Source organism: Astatotilapia calliptera, chromosome 9, assembly GCF_964374335.1.
Source record: "Astatotilapia calliptera chromosome 9, fAstCal68.1, whole genome shotgun sequence".
NCBI classification, from domain to species: Eukaryota; Metazoa; Chordata; class Actinopteri; order Cichliformes; family Cichlidae; genus Astatotilapia; species Astatotilapia calliptera.
This window is the reverse complement of record NC_137430.1, coordinates 3,772,451-3,794,459: the sequence shown is the minus strand read 5'-3', so window position 1 is coordinate 3,794,459 and position 22,009 is coordinate 3,772,451. Positions and strand designations below refer to the sequence as shown.

Sequence of the window (22,009 nt, the reverse complement as noted above, 5' to 3'; positions counted from 1 at the left end):
GTCCTCCATCGAGAGTGTCTCCAAGCACACAAACTGACCATCGAGTATCCGGCAGCAAATGTCTCTGCAGGACAATCAGGGCTCCCCCGAGCCCAAGCTTCTCATCAAGAGTGGAGTGTGTAACATTCACATTCAAATGATCGGGGTTCGGTATCTTGCCTAAGGAAACTTCGGCATGCGGACTGGAGCAGCCAGGGATCAAACCGCCAACGTTCCGATGAGTAGATGACCTGCTCTACTTCCTGGTCGACATCCTGGTCAACTCGGAGGCAACAGAACAGGATTGTATGATGGACTTCATCTGCGTAGATTATGTATGAACTAAGTGTTGATGCTAAATACCTAAATGTGATGAATACAAACCCTCCAAGATGAAAGACAAGTTACAGATTTCATCTGCTTTCCGCATGGAACACAGAAAGGACAGAAATTAAACCGACCTAGATTTTTAGATCTGTTCTTTGTGCCAAACGGGATGTAACTGTGTGATCAGTGAGTGATCAACAGGAAGGAGTGTACTTCCTGTGCGGCGCTGTCCTGACTGAATCTGATCCATAGCATCATGTCAACATATAATCTTTCAACACATGATGTACTCACCTGTACAAGTTATCTTTTCCACTGAATGTTCTGATTATATTCTGTGACCACAGCAAGTCGATAACAGAACAATTTCTTCTGTGCTTGTTATTCTTCTCGGTCAAAAGGCACAGAGACTGCTGTTGCACATCTGGCTCCTTTGCAAAAGCAAATTTAAACCTCACGAAACTTCAAATTTACATAACAGCCATGAAGAACTAAGGGAATCTCAAAAGCAAAAGTGGGTCCCAAAGGGATCTGCATGCATGCTCGAACAACAAGTTTAATCTTCTGAAAGGTCACAGGAACACACAACGTCCTGTAAACAACCAAAGGCCTCTGATGGATGATGGCAAAGATCACAGGGCTGTGTCAACAAATGTTTTTCTGGACAGATGAGACCAAAAAATGAGAAACATGATGTTATGAGAGGAAAAACAGGATAAACGCTGCAATGTAAGAAATCAGAGATAAGACAAGAAGTTTGGGCTTTATGCCTCATCTGGGTCAGCATTTTGATCCAACCCCGACGTCATGATTCTCGTGAAGCAGAACAACTATTCAAGAAACCACTAGATGGCAACAGGTCAGCATCTCCCTCTCTTTGTTAAACGACAGTAATGAGAGTTTTTATTCTCAGCAACTAATACTTTAATTATTGTTGTAATAAAGAAACAAAATATATGTCACATTTCTTCTCATCGTTTCATTTTTTGTTGGCTTCCCTTCAAGGTATTAAAATTCAGATTGACCCTTTGTTTACAGTAACGTGGTATTTCATATAGAGATTTTAGCACACATGGGTCTTGTATAACTGTACTTTCAGAAAGAAAAAGAAACAAAGAAAGCATAAATTTTACATGAGGAATGTGTGAAATCAAATTTCACACTGTTATTGTTCAGTACTGCAGATGTTAAAGCTGTCATTGCTATGGGGATAGCTGTAGGAATGCTTGTTCCTCTGTCCCCTCCTCTAACGCTGTCCACAGCTTTCACACTCGTCCCTCCTTTACCGTGTGCCCTGTTAAACATCAGCACACACACATTAAATGCTTTCTCTTTTTTTTCCTTTTCAAATGCAAAAATCCTCACGACAGTTGTCTGGATACCTTTTCCCCAAACTAAAACCACAGTTTACCTTTCAGACAAACTCATTTTGATACTTTTTTATATATCAAACATGATAATGGATACAATTGTTGGATACAATGGATACAACAAAAGTCGCCGTGATTTGGCGCTACATAAATAAAATTGAATTGAATTGAGTTTTAACACCTGTTTTTATTGGTTGCTCTTGAGTGTAAACAGTTTGAATCAAAATGAAATCAAACACAATATGATTTAAAGAAGTTTTATGTAGCACTTTTTTAAATGCCATAACACAAGGCCAACACATTTACATGTGCTGCTGATACATGTGCACTGTATGGAAAGCCAGGTTCCCAAGGGCAACGCCGCAGCTAGGTGGTATCCCACACTGTTTGCCGGGAACGATCTGGAATCAGGCTGTTTGCTTTCTGGGGCCTTTTGTCTTTCAGCAAAAACATTCCCGACATGGGGGCAAGCAGAGCACGCTGAGGGGGTAGCAGTTCAGACCAAGCAGGGCGGATACAGGGCATCCAGCATCCTGGATACCCGCTGCTGCTAAACCTCATCCATGGCGACGCATCGGAGGATTATCAGAGCTCTCGAGGCTCAGCTTCTACACCACTGCCGTATTACATGAGTGGGTCGAGCTGGTGTTATACATACTTTAATATTTAGCTCATTTGATCTTCATTTGAGGCAGTAAAAAACAAGACTGCATGAAACACAGAATAGAATTTAAGTGCCACTTTTATAATCTGGCAACAAATTACTGTGACTACATGTACATTTATGCAATTGTTTCAGTTTTCTTTAATAAAGATGATATGTGTCAACCACTTTTAGACTCCTGCATAAGTGCCGTTGTAGAAGAAAGGCTGATCTGTCACACAGTGACCTATGACCTCGGGTGTCCATCTCTGGATCTTGGGCTTGCCGTCTTGGCCTGGCCGGACAATGACGGTGCTTCTGGACGCCACGGAAGGGTCTTCATTGAAGAAGTTGAAAGGCCTGAGAAAGAAGCCCACGGCATTTCCCGGAGTTGCAGTGTTGGGGATGTCCTCTGAGTGAGGCACATGTAGGAAACCCACTGTCACCCAGGCTACCAGGTCCTGCATGCAGAAGACCGTGGAATTTTTACTATAGTGCTCAGATTAGCTGTTTTTTTTTATCTACTTAAAGGCCAAACGAAAGAACCTGTGTCATTCTTGAGCTACTGTGATGATGAATGATTCTTTTGAAAAGAGAAAAGCTAAACTAACGACATAAACTCTTACAAGGACGCTGTCCATCAGTGTATTGTCACTCATTACATAGTTACTCTCTGAAACCAGTAAAAACAGGATGTGAATTACATTTGAGATAGGTGACTGTATCGGTTAAGCTACTGGAGCTTGCTAAACCTGTTAGCGAGCACTGAGATGTGTTTGTCCTAAAAAAGTAGATTTAAACAACATTATTAATGTTGGCTTTTTCTGTGGAATATATTTCAGGTTTATTTTCGATGAGAAAGCTCTCAGTTTAACTTCATGCTGAGGTTAGCACAGTGTGGAAATATGGGACAATAAGGTATACGTGGATCGAGGTTTGCTACTGCACCTGATTGACTATGTCCTCGTTGTTGCGGATGTAGTTCTCAAAGGACACCGCAGGTTCCCATGGGTCATTCTGGGTGTATATGCTGCTGCTGGTAGCTTCGCTATCCTTATGACGTGTCACAGCCAGAGGATATCTAGGCGGAAACATTTCACCAGGAAACATTTGTCTGTCATTCTGACAGATGACAGGTGAAGAAAACATAGAGACAAAGTGCCGCCTTGTGCTGTGAGCACCTACTTGTATGAACTTGTAGTAATATCTGTAAGAGTGGTACGTTTTTATATTTGTATGTTAAAGGAGTCACAGATGTGGATTTGGGAGAATCATACAGCGAGTTAGATGAATGCCAAGTATGTGAGTTCAGCACGAAGATGCACAGTGGCTACATTCAGAGCATTTCCACCAGGAGGAAATAATGAGTATTTTTCTCATTATCAACATAAAGACCAAGTGGGAAAGTACCACAGCTGGCCTCATTCATACACTGTGATCAGTGATTTCACCTGTATCAGCACATTTGCCTGGCTCATCAATTCATTTCTAACATCTTTATGGTTTTTTCAAGTTGTTTTTATGCATAGAAATGAATAACTGATTATACCTAGTCAAGGAAACAACATGTTACCTGGACCAGCTGATGCCATTCTCCTCTCTCCAGCCTCTCGGGAGGACACTGTGTGCATGTGAGTTAAACTGAATCCGGTAGCCCTTCTGGTGGCCCCATTTATTCTTCTTATTGGGGTTGTAGAAGTGCACGTAGCGGGGAAACTTTTTGCCAAAGCGGAAGGCGGCCGATCGCTCGGTCCTGTGTTCTGTCCTGTGGAGCTTGGACTGGACGATGAAATGCTTTGGGCTCCACGGATTTGTGAAGTTCACAAATTTGAGATCCAGGGTCTCAAAGCTGTTTTCTCGACCTGAGAGGGGAAAGAGCTGTCAGGAGAGTCTGGTCTGGTGATGCCTCTACAAAAATATTGATTTTGCATGAGAAATCTCTAGGTGTAACAGAGTTGTCCACATCAATACAAGATGTTGTTAGTTATTCACTTAAACGTGTCGCGTAGCCAAGATCAAATGATGGGTAAAGTCCACAAAGCCTATTTATCTGGCACGGCATCTGTAAAAGGCTTAGTCATAGCTCAGAGAGAGGTGCCTTTTTGCCATTATCAGTGAACTGAGGCCACATTGTGCTGTGTGTGTTAGAATAATAAAGCCAAACAACTTCACAAAGCGTCTTGTTCTCTTAATTCTCAGCATTTATTTTCATTTCTGTATTTGAGCAGTTTCTATGGGGGTGTGCAAGCAAAAAGAGAATGTGTTTATGCTTAAATTAGTTGCAGGATAGACAGAAAAAATCACGTGACTTCACTATGATACTCACCATCAATATCCAGGTCCACTTTATAATGGATGAGGTGTGTGTGCAGGTTACCCAGCACGTAGTTGTACACCTTTGAACCATAGTGAAGGCCGTTAGGTGTAAAGAAAGTGGCGTGGATGTATCCAGTGGCACTGACCTTCACTTCGACCACCCCATTCGGGTAGAAGAGGAAGTCCCAGATATAATCATAGTTGTAAACTGTTGAGGTTGTCCGCAGCACGAGCACAGTGTTTTCCAGCCCTCCAAAGAAATTATAGCCCCCCTGAAAGTCGGAATTAAAATGCCTCCTCAGAGGCATAGCCATTGTCATCTCAAAAATACAGAGAGCGTTCTTATGGCGCACAGGCTTGTCTGTATCAAAGTAGTGGTAAAGGTCAATAAAAGTGGCAATTTCTGGGCAGTCAATTCCTGGTGCCAGCTCAAAAGTCGAGGTGCCCATTGCCCAACCTGCATCGATGTACTTTGTTTGCATGGCTGCAGGAGTATCACCAGCATAGAAGGCTATAGCTTCCTGGAGGCTGATCTCATAGGCGATTCTTTCTCCGTTGAAACGGAGATCAAAGACTTGCAGCCCAGCAGATGAGCGGACGCGATATGCAAAAGACCATCCTGCATATTCAACAAAGTTGCGATCGATGTGGTAGCGATGCCCCTGAGGCTCAACGAGCTTTGGCCCATGCTTATTCGTGGGAGTGTTGATCTGACCGCGAGGTATGTAGGTAGAGTAAAAATCGTCATCGCTGTGATCAGGTAGTTTCAGCTTTTCCACTTCCCCTGATTCATACTTTTCTACCAGTTCCTCGACGCTGTCAAAATACATGCTGTTGTACCAAACCTTTTCAACAGTCCACTTTTCCGGATCCAGGTCCTGGTGGTTGACGAGTACCTCAAATCCAATTGGGTGGATGAAATAACCTTCCACAAACTTCTGCAACATGATCCAGGTTCTCCTCTCCCCTGGATCCAGCCCGCGAGGGGCTATGTCTGAGAACGTCAGGCAACGGTTAGAGCAGTTGCTATAAGAAAACCCTCCTGTGGTCTCAAACAGGAGTTTGTGAGCTTTGTTTGAGATCTTCTTGAGGATGTCATTGATATGGTCATACTCTACCACAGTAATAGGTCTGGACTCAAACGTTACGGGCTTTGCCCCTTTGAAAGTCTTGACTTCGTGGGATGTTGGGGACGGCAGAGGACTGACAATATACTCGGTAATGTTGGGCTGGGCCTGGTTTCCAAACTGGATAATGACCCGAGCTTGGCGTGGGGGTTTGGCGTGTCCACGGTCCAGAGCTTTTAGGGCCTCATGCTTCTTGGGTAAATGGAGTTCCATCAGTAGGATACTGTTCTTATTCAGAGCCCTGCTACGAGCGTTAGTAAGCCCCATCTCTGGAATACCGTGCAGGTAGGCCCGCACAGCTTTCATCTCATGCACCGTGAGGTCAGCAAATATGGGCGCACCATGATGAGCCCATTCTCTGGATCTGGAAGCAATGCAACCAGCCAAGCACACAAGCTGCAGCAGGCAGAGAGACTTCATGGCTGTAAGGGCAAGATGGTGAGGCTCCATTAGAGATTTTACAGGTCTTACAGCAAATCATGTATGCAGTTGCAGCTTCATTGCTCCTTATCCACACTCTAATAACTTTTCTTTTATAGCTCTTGTGTATATTTGCAATGAGCAGAAAGACAAAGCAGAGTGCCATACTCCCCAACAGAATGCAAAAGAAAAGCCTTTCTCACCTTGATTCCTCTTCTTCTCTTCACAGCTGGATAAGGCAGTTCTCCCTCATTCACGCAAACTGTATCAGCCCCAGTTGCAACACACTGCTGTCCCTCCCTCCGTTCGCCCTGCCTAGTTTATGCTGCACACAAAACAGAAACAGCAGCATTGAGTGCTCTTTCAAAGGACACTGACAAATCAGTGCTTATTTAAATATCAAAATTCCCATTAAGTCACTCATGCTTGTGCTTGCATAATGGAGTTTATGTAACAGTGCGACAAGTGACGCGTGGAGTAGATTCTTGCTTCCTTGGAAACCATTTGCAGCCTCATATCAAGGAAAAAGAAATAAATCAGCGACAGTACCTGTAGTCCTGCTCCTGATGTAAGGCGAGGCTGTACAGTCCGTCCCTCTGCTTCAGCAAATGATCGCGTCAGTGTACCGTTACTAGTCTTTAACCTCTGATTTTGCAGTGAAAGAGGCTGATTGGCTGTCAGCGGGTTGTAAACGTGATTCTTTAAATAATTGATCCTTCAAAGGCAAGGTAAGCACCTTGCAATAACAAGGCAATTCATGGTGCTTTGGACGAGGACGAGAAACATAAAGGACACACGAAAAGCACATAAAGAAAAACTGAAGACAAACAGTACAGAACGAGTTCTGAATTAACTGCAGCTGGATGTTCTGCTTTTGCAAGAGGCCTTTGAAAATGTTTTCACTTGATATGAAGGAATTTGAAGGGTTTGTGAAATCCTGCTTAGATGTACAGGACATGGTTTGGTGAAGGAGAGCCACTTCATCACCACTAAATAAATAGCTAGTATGACAGGGATACAAAACATATTCCAATGTTGTCAGAAGATTAAAGACTATATTCACTTATCTGGCAGCTACGTGACATCAGTGCAGGGAGCACAGCTTTGAAAACTGGAAAATCCCAAATCTGCCATGTGATTAATGTACATGGTTGTTGCATCGCACAGCGGAAAGCGTGTACACTTTGTGGAGTCGTTTGCCCGGCGTTCGCCTCTTTCGTTATAACATTGCAGACAATGGTTGTGACTGATGTTTCGCAACTTGCAATTCATTTACTGAGAGGTGGACTTTGTCCTTTAACTTTCTCTCAAGTGGCCGACGCTGGAGCTAGAGTGAAAGGTAAAAAAGTTGAATCGCCCTTTGCTAAAATGAAAAATATTTTATCAACCGTCTCCTTTGCAGCAGCATGTTATCTGGCATTTCCCACACTTGTACAAATACATCTACATACTGAACGTTGTCCAACAGTTTAGTCATTCTTATCTCATCACTTTTGACTAGAATGCTTGGGGGGAAAAACTAAAGACAAATGACACTGAGCCAGTTTCCCAACAAAATGAGGGATCAGCTCTTTAAATTGTTGAATATTAGCTCTTCTTTTATATAAGTACGTTTCCCATACAGACATATACATTTACTGGGAACATAATGCTGAATGCATGATCGATTTTTCGTACTTACAGTCCTGAGAAATCACATCTGTTGTTTTTCGGGGGGTTTTGCTACATTTGAACAACAACTGATCGTCTCTGAAGAAAACAAAGTTGATACACTGGAAGAACACAACGGGAAAAAACAGCTTTTATAATAATTTACTCAGCTGTAATTCTAATCAATTTAATACCTTCTTATAAAGAAAGTAAGTGCACCATTTGTCCTAAAATTATCTATATCTATTCCAGATGGTTTCAGTTCAGTGGAATAACAGTTTTTTCCTCAAGAGCTTTGCAGATCCTGTCATGGTGCCAGCACAGTATCAGACCCCGGATACCAAAGGTTCACAGGGTCTGATAAACCTTTGGTATTCCCCCACCCTACAGCTTTTCCCGTAGTTGACGATGATAACATATGTGAGCCCACTTTTTCCCGTCAAAGCACACTGTATTTCCAGCGTAAACGAGTCCATTGGACACATTGTTTTATGTATGCCAGTAGCTTATTTTCACTTTCCTCGGAACCCAGCTGTGGTGACAGCTGTGTTTGATCGTCTTGGCTTAGGGTCAAAAGGTTAGCTGGGGATTACATTAATTCTAAAAACTTTCAGTTCCCATGTCTGTTGACATGCTTCATTGAATAAATTCCCCCAATCATCCTTCTAGAAACGCCTGTCTTTACAAGATTAGGCTCTGACAAACATCTCTTTATTCTGTGTCGGAGGCTGCACCCCTGCTATCAGATCACCTCCAGTGTCCTCGATGTTTGACTGGGCGAGGTGAGAGGATGTTTCCTCCACAGGTCCGGTGACCAATGCCTCTCATCCCAGCTGTGACCTTGTCCTTTATATCCAATGGCAGCAGGCGCAAATGCTACTGTACATCCATTTAGTCACCCCCCACATTTAAAACACTACATCTGAGGCGTTACTACCTCCATAAGCAAAGTATCACTCCTGTGAGGACTGTGTGTTTTGGAAAGAACAAAAAAGAACGAAAGAAAAATCCCAGAACAAGGAGTCCAATTAAAAAAGGATTGTGGAGGTAAGTGCACTGTATGTAAGCTGTTGGATGACAGGGTAATAGACCTATTTTATAGGGAATCTTCTGATTGGTCAACAACCTCCATGAGGGTCAATATTTGCCTATGTTTGAGCTTCTAATGAAGTTTTTTGTGCAGATTTAAAATCACAATTTCACATCTGGAATTAAAGTCTAGCAATGTGAAAAAGACCCATCTTTTTACAGGAATTTAAAACCAACACAAAGGAGCGAATTATGGAGAAACTACTGCTGAGTCTACTTGGTCTGCAGACAGTAATGGGGACGGGGTGAGTATGGTCAACCCAGCATTAAGCATATTTTGCAGTGTAGAGACGAATTATGAGCAGGATTCATCTGTATGAACATCTGTTACAATGTAATGCAAAACACTGATTGATGTTAAAAATAAGTAACAATAATGGAAATATGAATACTTCTACTACTGTTATTATCATTAATATACATTTACTTAGTTGACTAACTCAAAAATATGGTTTTCATATTGTAGTTTTATGTTTTAATTTCCCACAGAATAAATATTTTTGATGTTATTTATATTTCTCTGGCTTTTACCGAACAATCGTCCAGTACAGACTTATTATTTCACTGTATAATTTAAAAGTTTATTGATTGAAAAGAAATTTAAAAAGGCAGAGAAGTTAAATCTCCGATGTGCTCAAAACTTTCAGCTTCTTACTAAAAGTTTTTCATTCGATGAGTTTGTTGAACTTTTCAGTACAGTAAAGAGTTTGGAGAGCACAGACGCCTTTTTCATAGCAGTGTACATTTTAAAATAGGCGTCGATGTGCTGAAATAAGCGCCTGCAGATCGTAATGATTTATTAAGCTACATACTAATTTTTTTTTACTCTTTAGTGAGTTCAAAGAGTAATTTCTAATATTCTCAAAACAGAAAATTCAGTACTACTTTATAATAATGTTACAGTATTAAGCATTAGTAAGATACTTAATTCATCAGTTATACAGCAGTACTTCTGTCATTTATGAACGTGTTATGTTTCTGTATGTATGATATGTTTCTCCATCTGGTACTGTTACATCGGTACACTGTTACAGTGACCTGGAGCATGTTAAGAGGTTAAGTTAAATATATCATGTCCCAGACACTGGTGTGAACACAGGACACAAGAAAGGGTGGAACAAGTCCTGTCCCCCCGCCTGCAGCTAGAGGTGAGGTGTTCAGAGGTGTATCAGTACAACACCCAAGGATGGAGGCTGGATGTGGACAGGATGCGAGTCAAACACGGGGGCGATGATGGTATAGCTCTGTACTACAAACAGCAGGGCTCCGAGGCATCCTGTTTCATGTACAAGTAAGTGACTCGTTTGGTAACTGTCAGTTTGTTCAGATCAGGGGTTTTATGGGCACTGTTTAGGTGAAGTGTTGATACCTTTGGTTGTGCTTGTAAAATGCAAGTAAATCACATTTAATTTAGTCAAACATAGATTACAAGCAAATGTGACAGAAACCACCTTAGATGACAGCAGCTAGTGTGACAGCTAAAAGAATGCACAAATGACCAGTTTCCGGATGTTTCTGTTCACCTCAGACCGCCAGAGATCCAGAGCCAGATGCTGAACAAGACAGCGAGAGCATGTTGTGAGGGCTGGGCTGGCCCGCGCTGCTCTGAGGGTGAGGACGAGAAACCAAAAAGCTGTTTTCATTGAATTTTGTACATTTTCTAAAACGTATTTTGATCTTTTCAGTTGCAAGTTTGTTTCTTTGTCTTAAAAAATAGTGCTGTCACGTTTCTTCAGGTTAAAACTGGTACATATCATTTTTAAAGGATTACAAAATCACTGCTTCATATAAATTTGAATTTGAAATTCACTAAACAAGTGACTACACCATGATTTTCCACTGCACTTACATTTTCCTTGTCCTTGTTCTATAATGGTCAAACGCATCCTGACTCCTAGCTGTGGGTGTGCGTGGTCAGTGCTACTCTACGTGGAACTGTGTGGAATTCCCTGGAGTTCATAATTCCTCACTTATGCCCATGGAGCAGTGTTGCAGCACTCTGTGGGGACTGAGCTGGAGGAATGCTTCAGACCACACATGTTTGTCTTGCACTTACACTTTGCTTCCAGGTTAGAAACCATGCACATACGTGTATCTGATCTAAGTTCAGTGCATTTTATTTGTTTATTCTTCAAAATCCTTCTCCTTCACATTTTGTCAGTAATGTTGCAGCTGCCGGTGATTCCAGATATTCTTTTTCTTCTCTTCAGATTCCCAAACCTCTCCTCTGATGCGCTTTGGTCTGCCAGGTAGTGCCAGCGTTCCTCAGAGCTCAGCCACCTGCATGTCCTGGGGTGGAGTCCACTACCGTACCTTTGACAGGAAGCACTTCCACTTCCAGGGCAGCTGTACTTACCTGCTGGCCTCATCTACTGATGGCACCTGGGCTGTCTACATCAGTACAGTTTGTGATGGGAGAGAAGACTGCAGTAAGGTATTATGTTCCACACACTTCTGAGATGGTTTGGATCAAACAGAAGCAACTTCACTGCCACACAATTCAATCCAGTGCTCAAAAAACTTGAGGTTTCCACACAGTGATGAAATGTGAACCCTTCCAACCTCTTCTGTGCATTCATGTTCTTCATATCTGTCTGTGGCTCTTTGCTTTCAGGCACTAAGGATGATGCTGGGTCTTGACTTGGTTGCAGTACATCGCAGGAATTTAACCCTGAACAATCTGCACATTCCAAACGGACAGCCACTTTTTCAAAATGGTAAAAATATTCTCAGATATAACTCTGAGCTCTTTCCTTTCCTGTCTGACTATTAACATAAGATAATATGACACTTGGCTAAAAATATTCACACCCCTCACTTAGTGGTCGCCATTAGCAGCAATTACAACTTGACAGTATTTGTGAGCATGGTCCCTCAAGCGTCCAGAAGTTTCCACAGTCGTTCTTGGTAAAATTGTTCAAGCTCAACTAGATTTAGTGCAGAACATTGGTGCACAGCTGTTTTCGGGGCTGTTGCAGTGAATCTGTTGAGTTGGACTCTGGTTTGGCCCAAAACCATAGCTGGGTTACACACAGGGTAGCGTTCTAGTTTTGTGTTTAAGGATTTCTCCCCAGAAGTCTCCTAGTGCCTGTGGCAGACAAACAGCATGATGCAGCAGCCATTGTGTTTGACTGTGGGAATTGTATTAGTGAGGTTCTGCTTAGTCCTTGGTTTTCTACACACACAACATGAGGAAAGATGGTCAAATAGTTCAACCTTTACTTAATCAGACAGAATGCCATTGCTTCTCTTTGTCTAAATGTTGTTAGGGTACCTTTTGGCAAACTCTCAAAGTGCAGGCATATCTCTACTCATTGAGAGACTGGCTCTCAATAAATAACAGATACTCCTGATGTCAGCTCATGAATGACACTCGAACCCAGGCGTGGGCAACTCCAGGCCTCGGGGGTCGGTGTCCTGCAGGTTTTAGATGTGTCCTTGATCCAACACAGCTGATTTAAATGGCTAAATGACCTCCACAACATGCCTTGCAGTTCTCCAGAGGCCTGGTAATGAACTAATCATTTGATTCAGGTGTGGAGACCCAAGGTGGGATCTAAAACCTGCAGGACACCGGCCCTCGAGGCCTGGAGTTGCCCACCCCTGCTCTAACCTCTCCAACACCATGGGCCAGACCAAAGAGCTGTCAAAGCAGGGACTATAGACATCTATAGACCATAGATCTATACAAGACTGGACTGAGCTACAAGACCATCACCGAGAAGCTTCATGACAACTTTTGGTACAGTTATGTGGAATTCTAAGAAATATAAAATGATCATTAATTGCCCACAGTTTGGAGTGTCATGATGATGATGAGAAAAGTGATGCATGGAAGAAGCTTGTTAATCATCTGAAGGCAGTTGGGACACTAGGCTGGAACGGACTGAAGTCTTGCAGCACCTGCAAGGTCCCCCCTGCTCAGGACGGCACCTGTAGAAGCCCATCTTAAGTTTGACAGTGAAGATGTAAAAACTCAGAGAAGACTTGGGAGTAAGTGCTGTAGTCACATACAACCAAAACTGAGCTTGTCATGTTTGGAGTAAAAGAAATGCATATGATGACCCAAAGAACACCATCCCCATAGTGAAGCAAGGAGGTGGCACCATTACACTTTGGGGATGTTTTTCAGCTAAGGGTACAGGAAGACTTCAGCACACTGACAGGAGAATCTTCCATGAGCTCATGAATGAAACCTTCTTCCCTGAGATCTTCCAGCACGACAATGACACAAAACATACCACCAACGAACAACAAACGAATGGCTAAAGAAGCAGCCGATTAAGGTCATGGAGAGGTCTCGACAGTCTCCAGACGTCAGTCCTACAAAGCTTTGAGTTACTAAGCAACAGCCAAGAAATCTAAAGGATTTAGAGAGTTGCTGTAAAGAGGAGGGGCAAAAATCCCCCCTGAGGTGTGAGGTGACCAAGTACAAGAGTAGTCCACCAAGTACTAAGTTATGTTTTGCTTGCGGATCAAAAACTTAAGATAAGACAAGATAAGATACCTTTATTAGTCCCACGAATGGGAAGTTTCATAAGGCTTATTTGACGCAATAACATCTTTTATGAGTTTTTTTCTGTCTATTCTATTTCTTTCCATTAAAATCAAAGTATTATAAAAATGAGAGAACATTTGTGTCTTTTTAAGAGAGCAAACTTATTAATTTAGCAAATAATTATTTCCCCCACTGTAGTTACGTTTCAGACCAAAGCCATTTGCCTCTAATTGCTGTGACTGACTGCTCGTTCCAAGCTGCTCCTATTTGAGAACAACACAGGCTACTCGGCTCTGTCCACATTCAGTGCTGCAGAAATGTCCTTTCATTTCCATCCTTAGACAAAATGACATTAAAAGCTCCACATTTCTGTGCACTGGCTTGTATCTAAAATTGTGACTTTGTATTAATTGCTTGCAGGAGTAAGTGTGCATTGGCTGGGAGACTTTGTGTTTGTGGAGAGTGGCCTGGGGGTCAGAGTAAAGTTTGATTTGGTGAACACAGTATACCTGACAGTGACCGCTGAGCACATGGCAGCCACCAGGGGGTTATGTGGAATCTACAACAACAATGCCGACGGTGAGAGAAGTACAGTACAGACACACTTGCAATCAAAGAAGGCTTTCCTTTCTTTCTACATATCTAAGTCGTTCTTTCTTGATGTAACTTTGTTTGCTATGTGTGCTTTCAGACTTTACCCGTCACACGCAGTTGCTTTACATTATTAACCTTTATGTGTTTGTCCACGGTAGATGATTTCACCACAACGGGTGGATCCGTGTCCCAGTATGCTGCCAGCTTTGGCAACTCATGGAAAGTTCCGGACCAACACAGCGAAGTACTGCAGTGAATTCGTTTAACTTTAACTGCAACATTTTAGGCTTTTTTTTGGTCATTATTACTTTGTTTTATGAGACAGGCCATATTGGCAGTGTTTTCTGAAATGCATTAGTGAGACTGTGTCCCATGCTTCCCTCAGGGCTGCAGTGATGCAGCTGAGCTTGGTCACAGCTGTGACGTGACAGGAGACACTGCGCTACGTCAGGAGGCAGAGTCAGTGTGCCGCCGACTCTTGGAAAACCCCTTCACTCATTGCCATCCTCAGGTCAGAGACCTCTGATGCTTTTCAGCCACATAGCATACCTTTTCTTTTCACAGGATTTTTAGCTTCTAGGTGCTGCAGTGTGATCTTCAGTTGTTGTTAGAGGTCAGAGGTTTGCATAAAACCATCATGGCATGAATTTGGGGCTTTTAGTGTTTTTTTTGATGTGGACTTTTTCCAGGGTGAGATGATTGCACACCCCACATCTTTAATGACCTTATGAAGCAAATATTGGATGCAACAGTTTAAATTTATTTGATATTTTCTGAAAATCAAGGGTGAAAATTATACATGCAAGTTTGAATTTGTGCTTACATTCACTGAAGTTTTTTAATAAGCGTGCTGAACGTTTTGAACTTGACAAGAACAGAGCTTATTAACTTGTCATTATTGAGCATGTTTAACTACAACTGGTAGTTTCTCTTTGGATATTTGGTTAGGATGGTCAAGAATGTCACAGGAACCAGTGAGGACCAAGCCTGCCATGAACTGCAAACACAATCCGTTACTGTCACAGACTGAGAGGATGGCAAGTCTCAACTCTAAATTCAAAACCTTCAAGCTTGACTGAAAAAAATGCAGCTTTCTATTTGCACAGCCGGTTGGCTTCTGGAGAAGACCTTCATGGTCAGACGAGACAAAGACAGATCCTTTTGTGTCTGTTACGAGACGTACGCTTGGAGGAATAAAAGTGAAGCTTTCAAATCTAAGAACACTGTATTAACTCCAGGCATGGTGGAGGTAGTACCATGCTCTGTTTGGCTGTCACACAGTAGACGGAACAATTAAGAAGGTGGACTATCTCACAGCATCACCTCGAATCAACAGATGGTTGAAATATGGATGCAACTGGGACGAACAGGACAATGGTCCTAATTGTCCTGTTCATCCCAGGACAATTGTTACACCTGGTAAAGCAGCAACGCTGATCATTTTATTAAAGATGAAAGAATTTAGACAGTTTTTAACTCTCATGATGCCGCAGTGATCGTTTGACACTGAGATGGAGTTTAGGACCCAGATTACTCCGCAAGGCTCCTGACTACGGTAGCTGTGATGCTCCGATAATCCATCAAGTGGGGCGGCTTCATAGCTTAGCAAAGTCGTGCTGAAACATTTTTTGACAGATTTCTGAGTGCCGTGTAGCACATAAAATTGATTTGAGGTCAGTAAGCCCAACCAGAATTCATACGTAAGGTGAGCTGGATTATAAGGCGCACTGTCGATTTTTGAGAAAATTAAAGGATTTTCTCAAAAAAAAGGAAGTGTGCCTTATAGTGCGGAAAGTACAGTATGTGCCTGGAAACCAACCAATTTAAATGAATGTTACTAGTTCTGCCAAGAAGAATGGTCCATTATCCAGCTAAATGTTTTTTTGTTTTTTTTTGCCTGTCCCATTTGGTTCTTTAGCCATCAGAATTGTTGTCTGAAGACCAACAAGGATACCCAATGGATTTACTTTGCCAAATGGATCATCGTGGCATTGCCGTATTGGTCCATTTGGTCGATCTTTGTTTTTATTATTTATTATATTTTATTTTCAGATGTTACAGACGGGACAGACATGAGTGAGGGATAGGAAAGGGAGAAAGAAAGAGGAAGGAAAGGAAAAACAGAAGGGGAGAGGGACAGTGAGAAAGGGGGGAGAAAAAAAATAAAAATCTCCTGGATCACCTGTTGAGAGAAGAATAGAAAACAAGCAAAAAAAAAACAAAGCAACATACTAAACACAACACCATCGCATTAATCTAGCTAAGTGTAAACAGCAGTAAATACTAAATATTCAATGTTGTTGTGCAGCACGCAGGACAGATGTGCTTCGAAGTAGCAGCCAAGAAAGGTGTAATTTGGGTCTACGAGCAGTGAACACCCGTGTGCATACCTGTGTGGATCAGCGCGCTTGTATTCCAAAGGTTTCTCCATGTAACGATCTGCTAGGGAGTGTGGGGGGGGGCCACAGCCCCGTCCTCCGGGGTGTGAAGCGGGTATGGAGGAGATCAAAACTCCAGACATCCAGAGGCCCCCAGAACACAAGAGACCAAGGAAGACCAACAGAGGGGCAGCCGCGCCACTGTCCCAGTAAGAGCTGAGGAGAGTCCCAGATGAGGGCTCACTCAGCAGCCGCGGAGCAGAAGCCAGGGGGAGTTGCAGTGACGCGCCCATGAGCTCCGCCGGCCCCCAGCTGTGCCTGAGTGACCGAGCCCCAGGCCGAGAGGCCGGGAGCACCCCACCTCCGAAGGGGCCCAAGCGAGCCCCAGGCTCCAGGCCCCGATAAGCGGCCACCAAGGAGTGAGCCGGTGTGTACCTGGACGCCCACCCCCAGACACAAAGAACCACCAACGCACCGACACCTGAGGGAGTCCGCCACTGGCAGGGGAAGTGGTGGTGGGGGGAGATAGACCTCCAAACCTGGGAGGGCCTGAGGTGTCCCCAGAGAGGTGGCGTCTGATTGATACCCAACCTGACATATAGACACAGACATACAGGCACACACAGACACAAACATCCATTCCCCCCCCCCCCCCCCCCCCCCCCATGCTCTCATATGCACTCACTCCACACTCAACCAACGTGGAGACAGACATAAAGAGACGCTGTACACACGATCACACTCCCCAAGCGTACTCTACAAACCGGGTCTAGGTAACCTTGCCCCTGGAGGGAGGAACTGCACCCAGACCCAGGTGGTGTTACCCTTTTCCCTGCGGTGGGGAGAGGCAGACCGCCCCGACTCCGTAGCAGCAGGGAGGCCCCACACTCCAGACCGCAGTCGGACGGCCAACTCCTCCTAGCCCTCCCGCTCCAGCAGGCCGCAGAGAATGGGGGTGGGAGAAGACTCCAAACCTCCCTCCACCCGCTCATTGTAGTGTTGATGCATGTGTGTTCTAAGGTGCAATTAAAACCCAGGAGGGCATTTATCCAGCTAAATGTGACGTGTGTTGATGGCTGGTTAAGGTGCCAAGTGCTGAGGAGCATTTAATCAAATATTAGCAGGGGTGTATATTTGAGCCGGTCGAAGTAAAAAAGCTCGTGTGTGTGTTAGAGAAAATCTCAAATGAATTTAAACTTATGCTTCCGATATTTGTCTCATAAAGTCATTAAAGATGCAGGTTAAAGTAACCATGAAAAACTCCATGACATTCACGTCCTTGATGAGTTTATGTCAACTTTTGACCACATGTTGTGTAAATGTACATTTCTCTGAACACCAGGCTGTAAAAAGCTACTCGAGGTAAATAACTGACCAAGTTCACTGTCACAGTTCCAAGAAAGGGAAGGGCTGTACTTACTGCATTAAAGACCAATGACTTGTTATAGATACAGTGTGATTAACTTGTGGTAAATAAGGCATGAATTGTCTATTTCCCCCTGTCTTTACTTGAAGCCAAAGGTGTATTTATTATAATTATAATATCTTAAAACTATACTGACAATCACATTTAACAAGATGTTAACAATGCTGACTTTTATGACTTCAAACACTAAATTTAAATAGATTGATAGCACAGTTTACAATAAGTAAACAGCATAATGTCACAATAATAACACAACCATATCAAACAATGTGTTTCCTGTAAGATCACTTTGTGTTTCTGTGTCTTTCAGCTGGACCCAGCAGCCTACATAGACACCTGTCTTTACCTGTTTTGCAGCCTGCCAGCCAAAGAGAGGGAGGGGGCAGTGTGTGACACCCTGGCTAGCTACGCCCGAGAGTGTGCCCAACAGCACATCATCTTAATGTGGAGGACACCCACCCTGTGTGGTAAGGAAATGTCTCACGTCTCCTCTGTCCTCCCCTGCCTTCTGCTCTCAGAGTGATCTTGCGTTACATCTGATAAATGCGACGACTGGGTGTTCAGTCAGTGGATCAATTCAGTAAAATTGCTTACACAGCATTTAGCTAAAGTTTGCTAACATCATAGATATAAAAAAGGGAATGTAGCCAACATGATGTCACTCATTGGTTTGACTCACATTTTGAAGCCTCTGTTTCAGCATTCTTGGTTGTAAGGAGCCTCATGTCTCTATATTGCAGTTGAATATGGTAATGTAGTGTCATGGTATATAATTTGTGTCCAGACTTACTGACTATTCAGCTAATGCTATCTGCTTGGTTAGCCAGAAGCATCCATAAAATGCTACGACACATGCTTTGACACAGAAACCGGGATTTTAATTTAGGGTCTGTAGGTTCTAACTTTATTTTGAACTCACTAACAGTATCTATACGTAGGACTCTCTCTGAGTTCCAAAGCAGTGCTGACTCACAGCACATTATTATAAACTGTAAGCAACCATATCTTCTCTCACAGCAACCGGTCGCAGCAGATGGCCACGCCCCTCCCTGAGCCTGGGTCTGGTGCAGGTTACTTCCTGTTAAAAGGGAGTTTTTTCTTCCCACTGTCACTGCTGCATGAATAAAATTGAATTGAGTTGAATATCTCTGGCTAGGTTAGGGTTAGGGAACCTCTCTTCTTTAATAAGAATAAGAATAACTTTATTTTTCCCGAGGGAAATTCTTTTGCTCAAAGCAGCAGGAGAGTCAGAGGAACAGATGAATAAGATATAAAATATATACAATAATAATAGTAGTATACAGTAATATACAGTAGTAGGATAGTGCAAGACATAGTATCAAATAACTCTAACGAATATATATGACTGGATCCTGGAGAGTAAATAACTTAACTATCAGTGCAGGAGATTCTAGAAAGTGACATAGTATTGTGCAATAGAATAAAGGGAGTAGCAGCGTATAATGGGGGGATGAAACACATATTCAATAAGGTACTGTTGGGTAATATCGCACGGTCTGAAAGGGAACAAAATAACATTGGTATTAGTCTCAGGAAAATCACCTACAGAGTAAGGAAGAGTTATACAGTCTTATTGCCACCAGCACAAAGGATTTCCTGTGGCGGTCAGTTCTGCATTTCGGGGCAATGAGTCTTTTGCTGCGTGTGCTCCGATGGTCCATCATGGGGGCGTGCATGGGGTGGGAGGGGTTATTCATGATAGAAACAAGCTTTCTTAGCATTCTCCTCTCAGACACCTCCTCCAGGTTCTCAAGTCTGACACCCAGGACAGAACCAGCCTTTTTAATCAGTTTGTTCAGCCTGTTGGCATCGGCTGTCTTCACCCCACTGCCCCAGCACACAGCTGCAAAGAACAAAGCGCTCTCCACCACCGAGTGATAAACATGGTCAGCATTTTCCTACCAACATTGAAGGACCTGAGTCACCTCAGTAGGAAAAGCCGACTCTGCCCTTTTTTGAAGATAGCATTGGTGTTCTTGGTCCAGTCCAGTTTACAGTCCAAGTGTACCCCCAGGTACCGGTAGTCCTCAACGATCTCCACATCAGCCCCTCTGATGGTGACAGGGTTAGGAGGAGGAGCCTGCTTCCTAAAGTCCATGATCAGTTCTTTTGTCTTTGTGATGTTAAGTTGTAGGTGGTTAAGCTCACACCACTCGAGAAAGCTGTCCACCACACTCCTGTACTCCTCCTCCTGTCCATCCCTGATACAGCCCACAATGAGCGGCAGCTCTTCAGTCGGACATGCTGTGGTCGACTTGTTAAATAGTCCATAATCCAAGCTACCAGTGGGGCGTCCACCTGCATTTCTGTGAGCTTATTCCCCAGCAGTGATGGTCTGATCATGTTAAAAGCACTGGAGAAGTCAAAGAACATGACCGTCCCAGTGCTCCCAACAATGTCCAGATGAGAATAAGCCTGGTCCAGCAGGTAGATGATGGCATCCTCCACGCCGATACGAGGTTGATAGGCAAACTGCAGGGGGTCCAGCCAGGGCTCCACGAGCAGACGCATCAGGATGAGTCTCTCTAGCGTCTTCATGACATGTGAAGTCAGAGCCACTGGCCTGTAGTCACCGAGGGTCAACGGGTTGATCTTTTTAGGGTCAGGAACCAGGCAGGATGTCTTCCAGAGTGATGGGACTCTCTGCATTTCCAGACTCATGTTGAAGATCTGTTGTAGAACTCCAGACAGCTGGGAAGCACAGCACCTGAGGGCCCTGGGACTGACACCGTCAGGGCCAGCAGCTTTGCTGGAGTGGAGTCTGCCCAATTCTCTTTTGATGTCATCTGCTGAGAGGGACAGGGTGAGACGGTCTGAGGGGGCAGGAGAGGGGGGAGGAGAAAGGAGAAGATGGGAAGAGCTGGGTGTGGAGACAGGAGCCGCAGGGCAGTCAAACCTATTGAAGTGCAGATTTAGGTTGTTTGCACTTTCGACGTCTCCATCCATCCCAACACCTCTCTTTTGTCTCAGGCCAGTGATGGCCCCCATTCCATTCCACACCTCCCTGGTGCTGTTGTCCTGCAGTTTGCTTTCCAGCCTCCTTCTGTAGGACTCTTTACCCTCTGCAATCTTGGCTTTCAGCTCCTTCTGCACCAGTTTCAGCTGATCTCTGTCACTGTTTCTGAAAGCTCTTTTCTTCTTGTTCAGGGTTTCTTTGATGTCTTTGGTAACCCAGGGCTTATTGTTGGAGAAGCACAAAATGTTTTTTGGGATCCACAGTGTCCACACAGAAGTTGATATAATCTGTAACACAGCCTGTCAGATTGTCAATATTGTCCTGATGAGAATCACGCTATAATAATGCTGCTTTCTCTCTTTTATCTGTCCTTTCAGACCGTGTCTGTCCCAGAGGTCAGGTGTTTTCAGACTGCATATCATCCTGTCCTCCCAGTTGTACTTCTCCACAGCCCCCCGCAGCCATGGGCCAGTGCAGGGACGAGTGTGTTGGAGGATGCGAGTGCCCTCCAGGCCTCTATTTTCACCAGGGAAGGTGTCTGAAAAGAGATGATTGTCCTTGCTTTCATCGCAGACGCACATACCAGTCAGGGGACAAAATACAACAGAGATGCAACACCTGGTGAGGAGGGAGTCTTTTCCTGTCAACTCTTCATCGTTTACCCATTTTCCCCATTTATGTGCAACTTTTTTTGCCTTTACCTTGACAGTGTGTGTAGCTCGGGTCAGTGGCAGTGTACTGGGGAGAAGTGTGCGGCAGAGTGCGCCCTGATGGGCGGTTTACAGGTGACCACTTTTGACAAAAAGAGGTACTCACTGCAGGGAAGCGACTGCTCCTTCATTGCTGTGGAGGTGAGCCATGTGTAGAGAAATGCAATCAAACACATTTGCTTACACTATGAGGCAGATTTGTGCATTGTTACTTTGTTCTTATTCTCTGTGTGTTTTCAGGACTTTGTTGACAGGAAGGTAGTTGTGAGTGTACGCTGTGGAGAATGTACGGCAGGGGGAGGGGAAGGAGGAGGGGGGTGTCTAAAGGAGATGTCAGTAACAGCTCTCCGGACCACAGTCACCATCACAGACACCGGTATGGTATGAAGGTTTGCTTGATAGATCACAGGAAATCAAATCTAGATGTGTCTAGTAGTTTGTTTCTCTTACTGTTCTCTTTAGGCTCACAACACAGCTTTACCCAGCAATTAATGCTGCTTTAGAC

At 43.8% G+C, this 22,009-nt stretch overlaps 2 protein-coding genes across 3 annotated transcripts in view; one reads left to right on the top strand and one right to left on the bottom strand.

Annotated features, from left to right (window-relative positions):
- Positions 1 to 1,843: 1,843 nt before the first annotated feature.
- aoc1 (amine oxidase copper containing 1) lies at positions 1,844 to 6,870 on the bottom strand. Of its 2 annotated transcripts, XM_026180217.2 has the most exons (6): positions 6,732 to 6,870; positions 6,386 to 6,507; positions 4,646 to 6,184; positions 3,893 to 4,181; positions 3,268 to 3,400; positions 1,844 to 2,780 (listed from the first exon to the last, which is right to left on the bottom strand). In XM_026180217.2, the coding sequence occupies exons 3-6, from the start codon at positions 6,180 to 6,182 to the stop codon at positions 2,511 to 2,513; spliced, it is 2,229 nt and encodes a 742-aa protein (XP_026036002.1). In that variant the 5' UTR covers positions 6,183 to 6,184; positions 6,386 to 6,507; positions 6,732 to 6,870; the 3' UTR covers positions 1,844 to 2,510. The 2 variants fall into 2 exon arrangements, with proteins under 2 accessions (XP_026036002.1, XP_026036001.1); XM_026180216.2 differs by lacking the exons at positions 6,386 to 6,507; positions 6,732 to 6,870 and having other exon boundaries at positions 4,646 to 6,212.
- A 2,243-nt stretch (positions 6,871 to 9,113) lies between these two features.
- The window catches only part of sspo (SCO-spondin), a 98,343-nt gene continuing 85,447 nt past the window's right edge, over positions 9,114 to 22,009 (top strand). The window contains exons 1-13 of the mRNA XM_080306443.1: positions 9,114 to 9,166; positions 10,003 to 10,212; positions 10,450 to 10,532; positions 10,820 to 10,990; positions 11,132 to 11,355; positions 11,536 to 11,638; positions 13,840 to 13,998; positions 14,172 to 14,257; positions 14,399 to 14,524; positions 18,128 to 18,284; positions 21,172 to 21,415; positions 21,504 to 21,645; positions 21,745 to 21,880. Of these exons, the coding sequence (XP_080162569.1) occupies positions 9,114 to 9,166; positions 10,003 to 10,212; positions 10,450 to 10,532; positions 10,820 to 10,990; positions 11,132 to 11,355; positions 11,536 to 11,638; positions 13,840 to 13,998; positions 14,172 to 14,257; positions 14,399 to 14,524; positions 18,128 to 18,284; positions 21,172 to 21,415; positions 21,504 to 21,645; positions 21,745 to 21,880 (1,894 nt within the window). The remainder of the gene's footprint in view (positions 9,167 to 10,002; positions 10,213 to 10,449; positions 10,533 to 10,819; positions 10,991 to 11,131; positions 11,356 to 11,535; positions 11,639 to 13,839; positions 13,999 to 14,171; positions 14,258 to 14,398; positions 14,525 to 18,127; positions 18,285 to 21,171; positions 21,416 to 21,503; positions 21,646 to 21,744; positions 21,881 to 22,009) is intronic.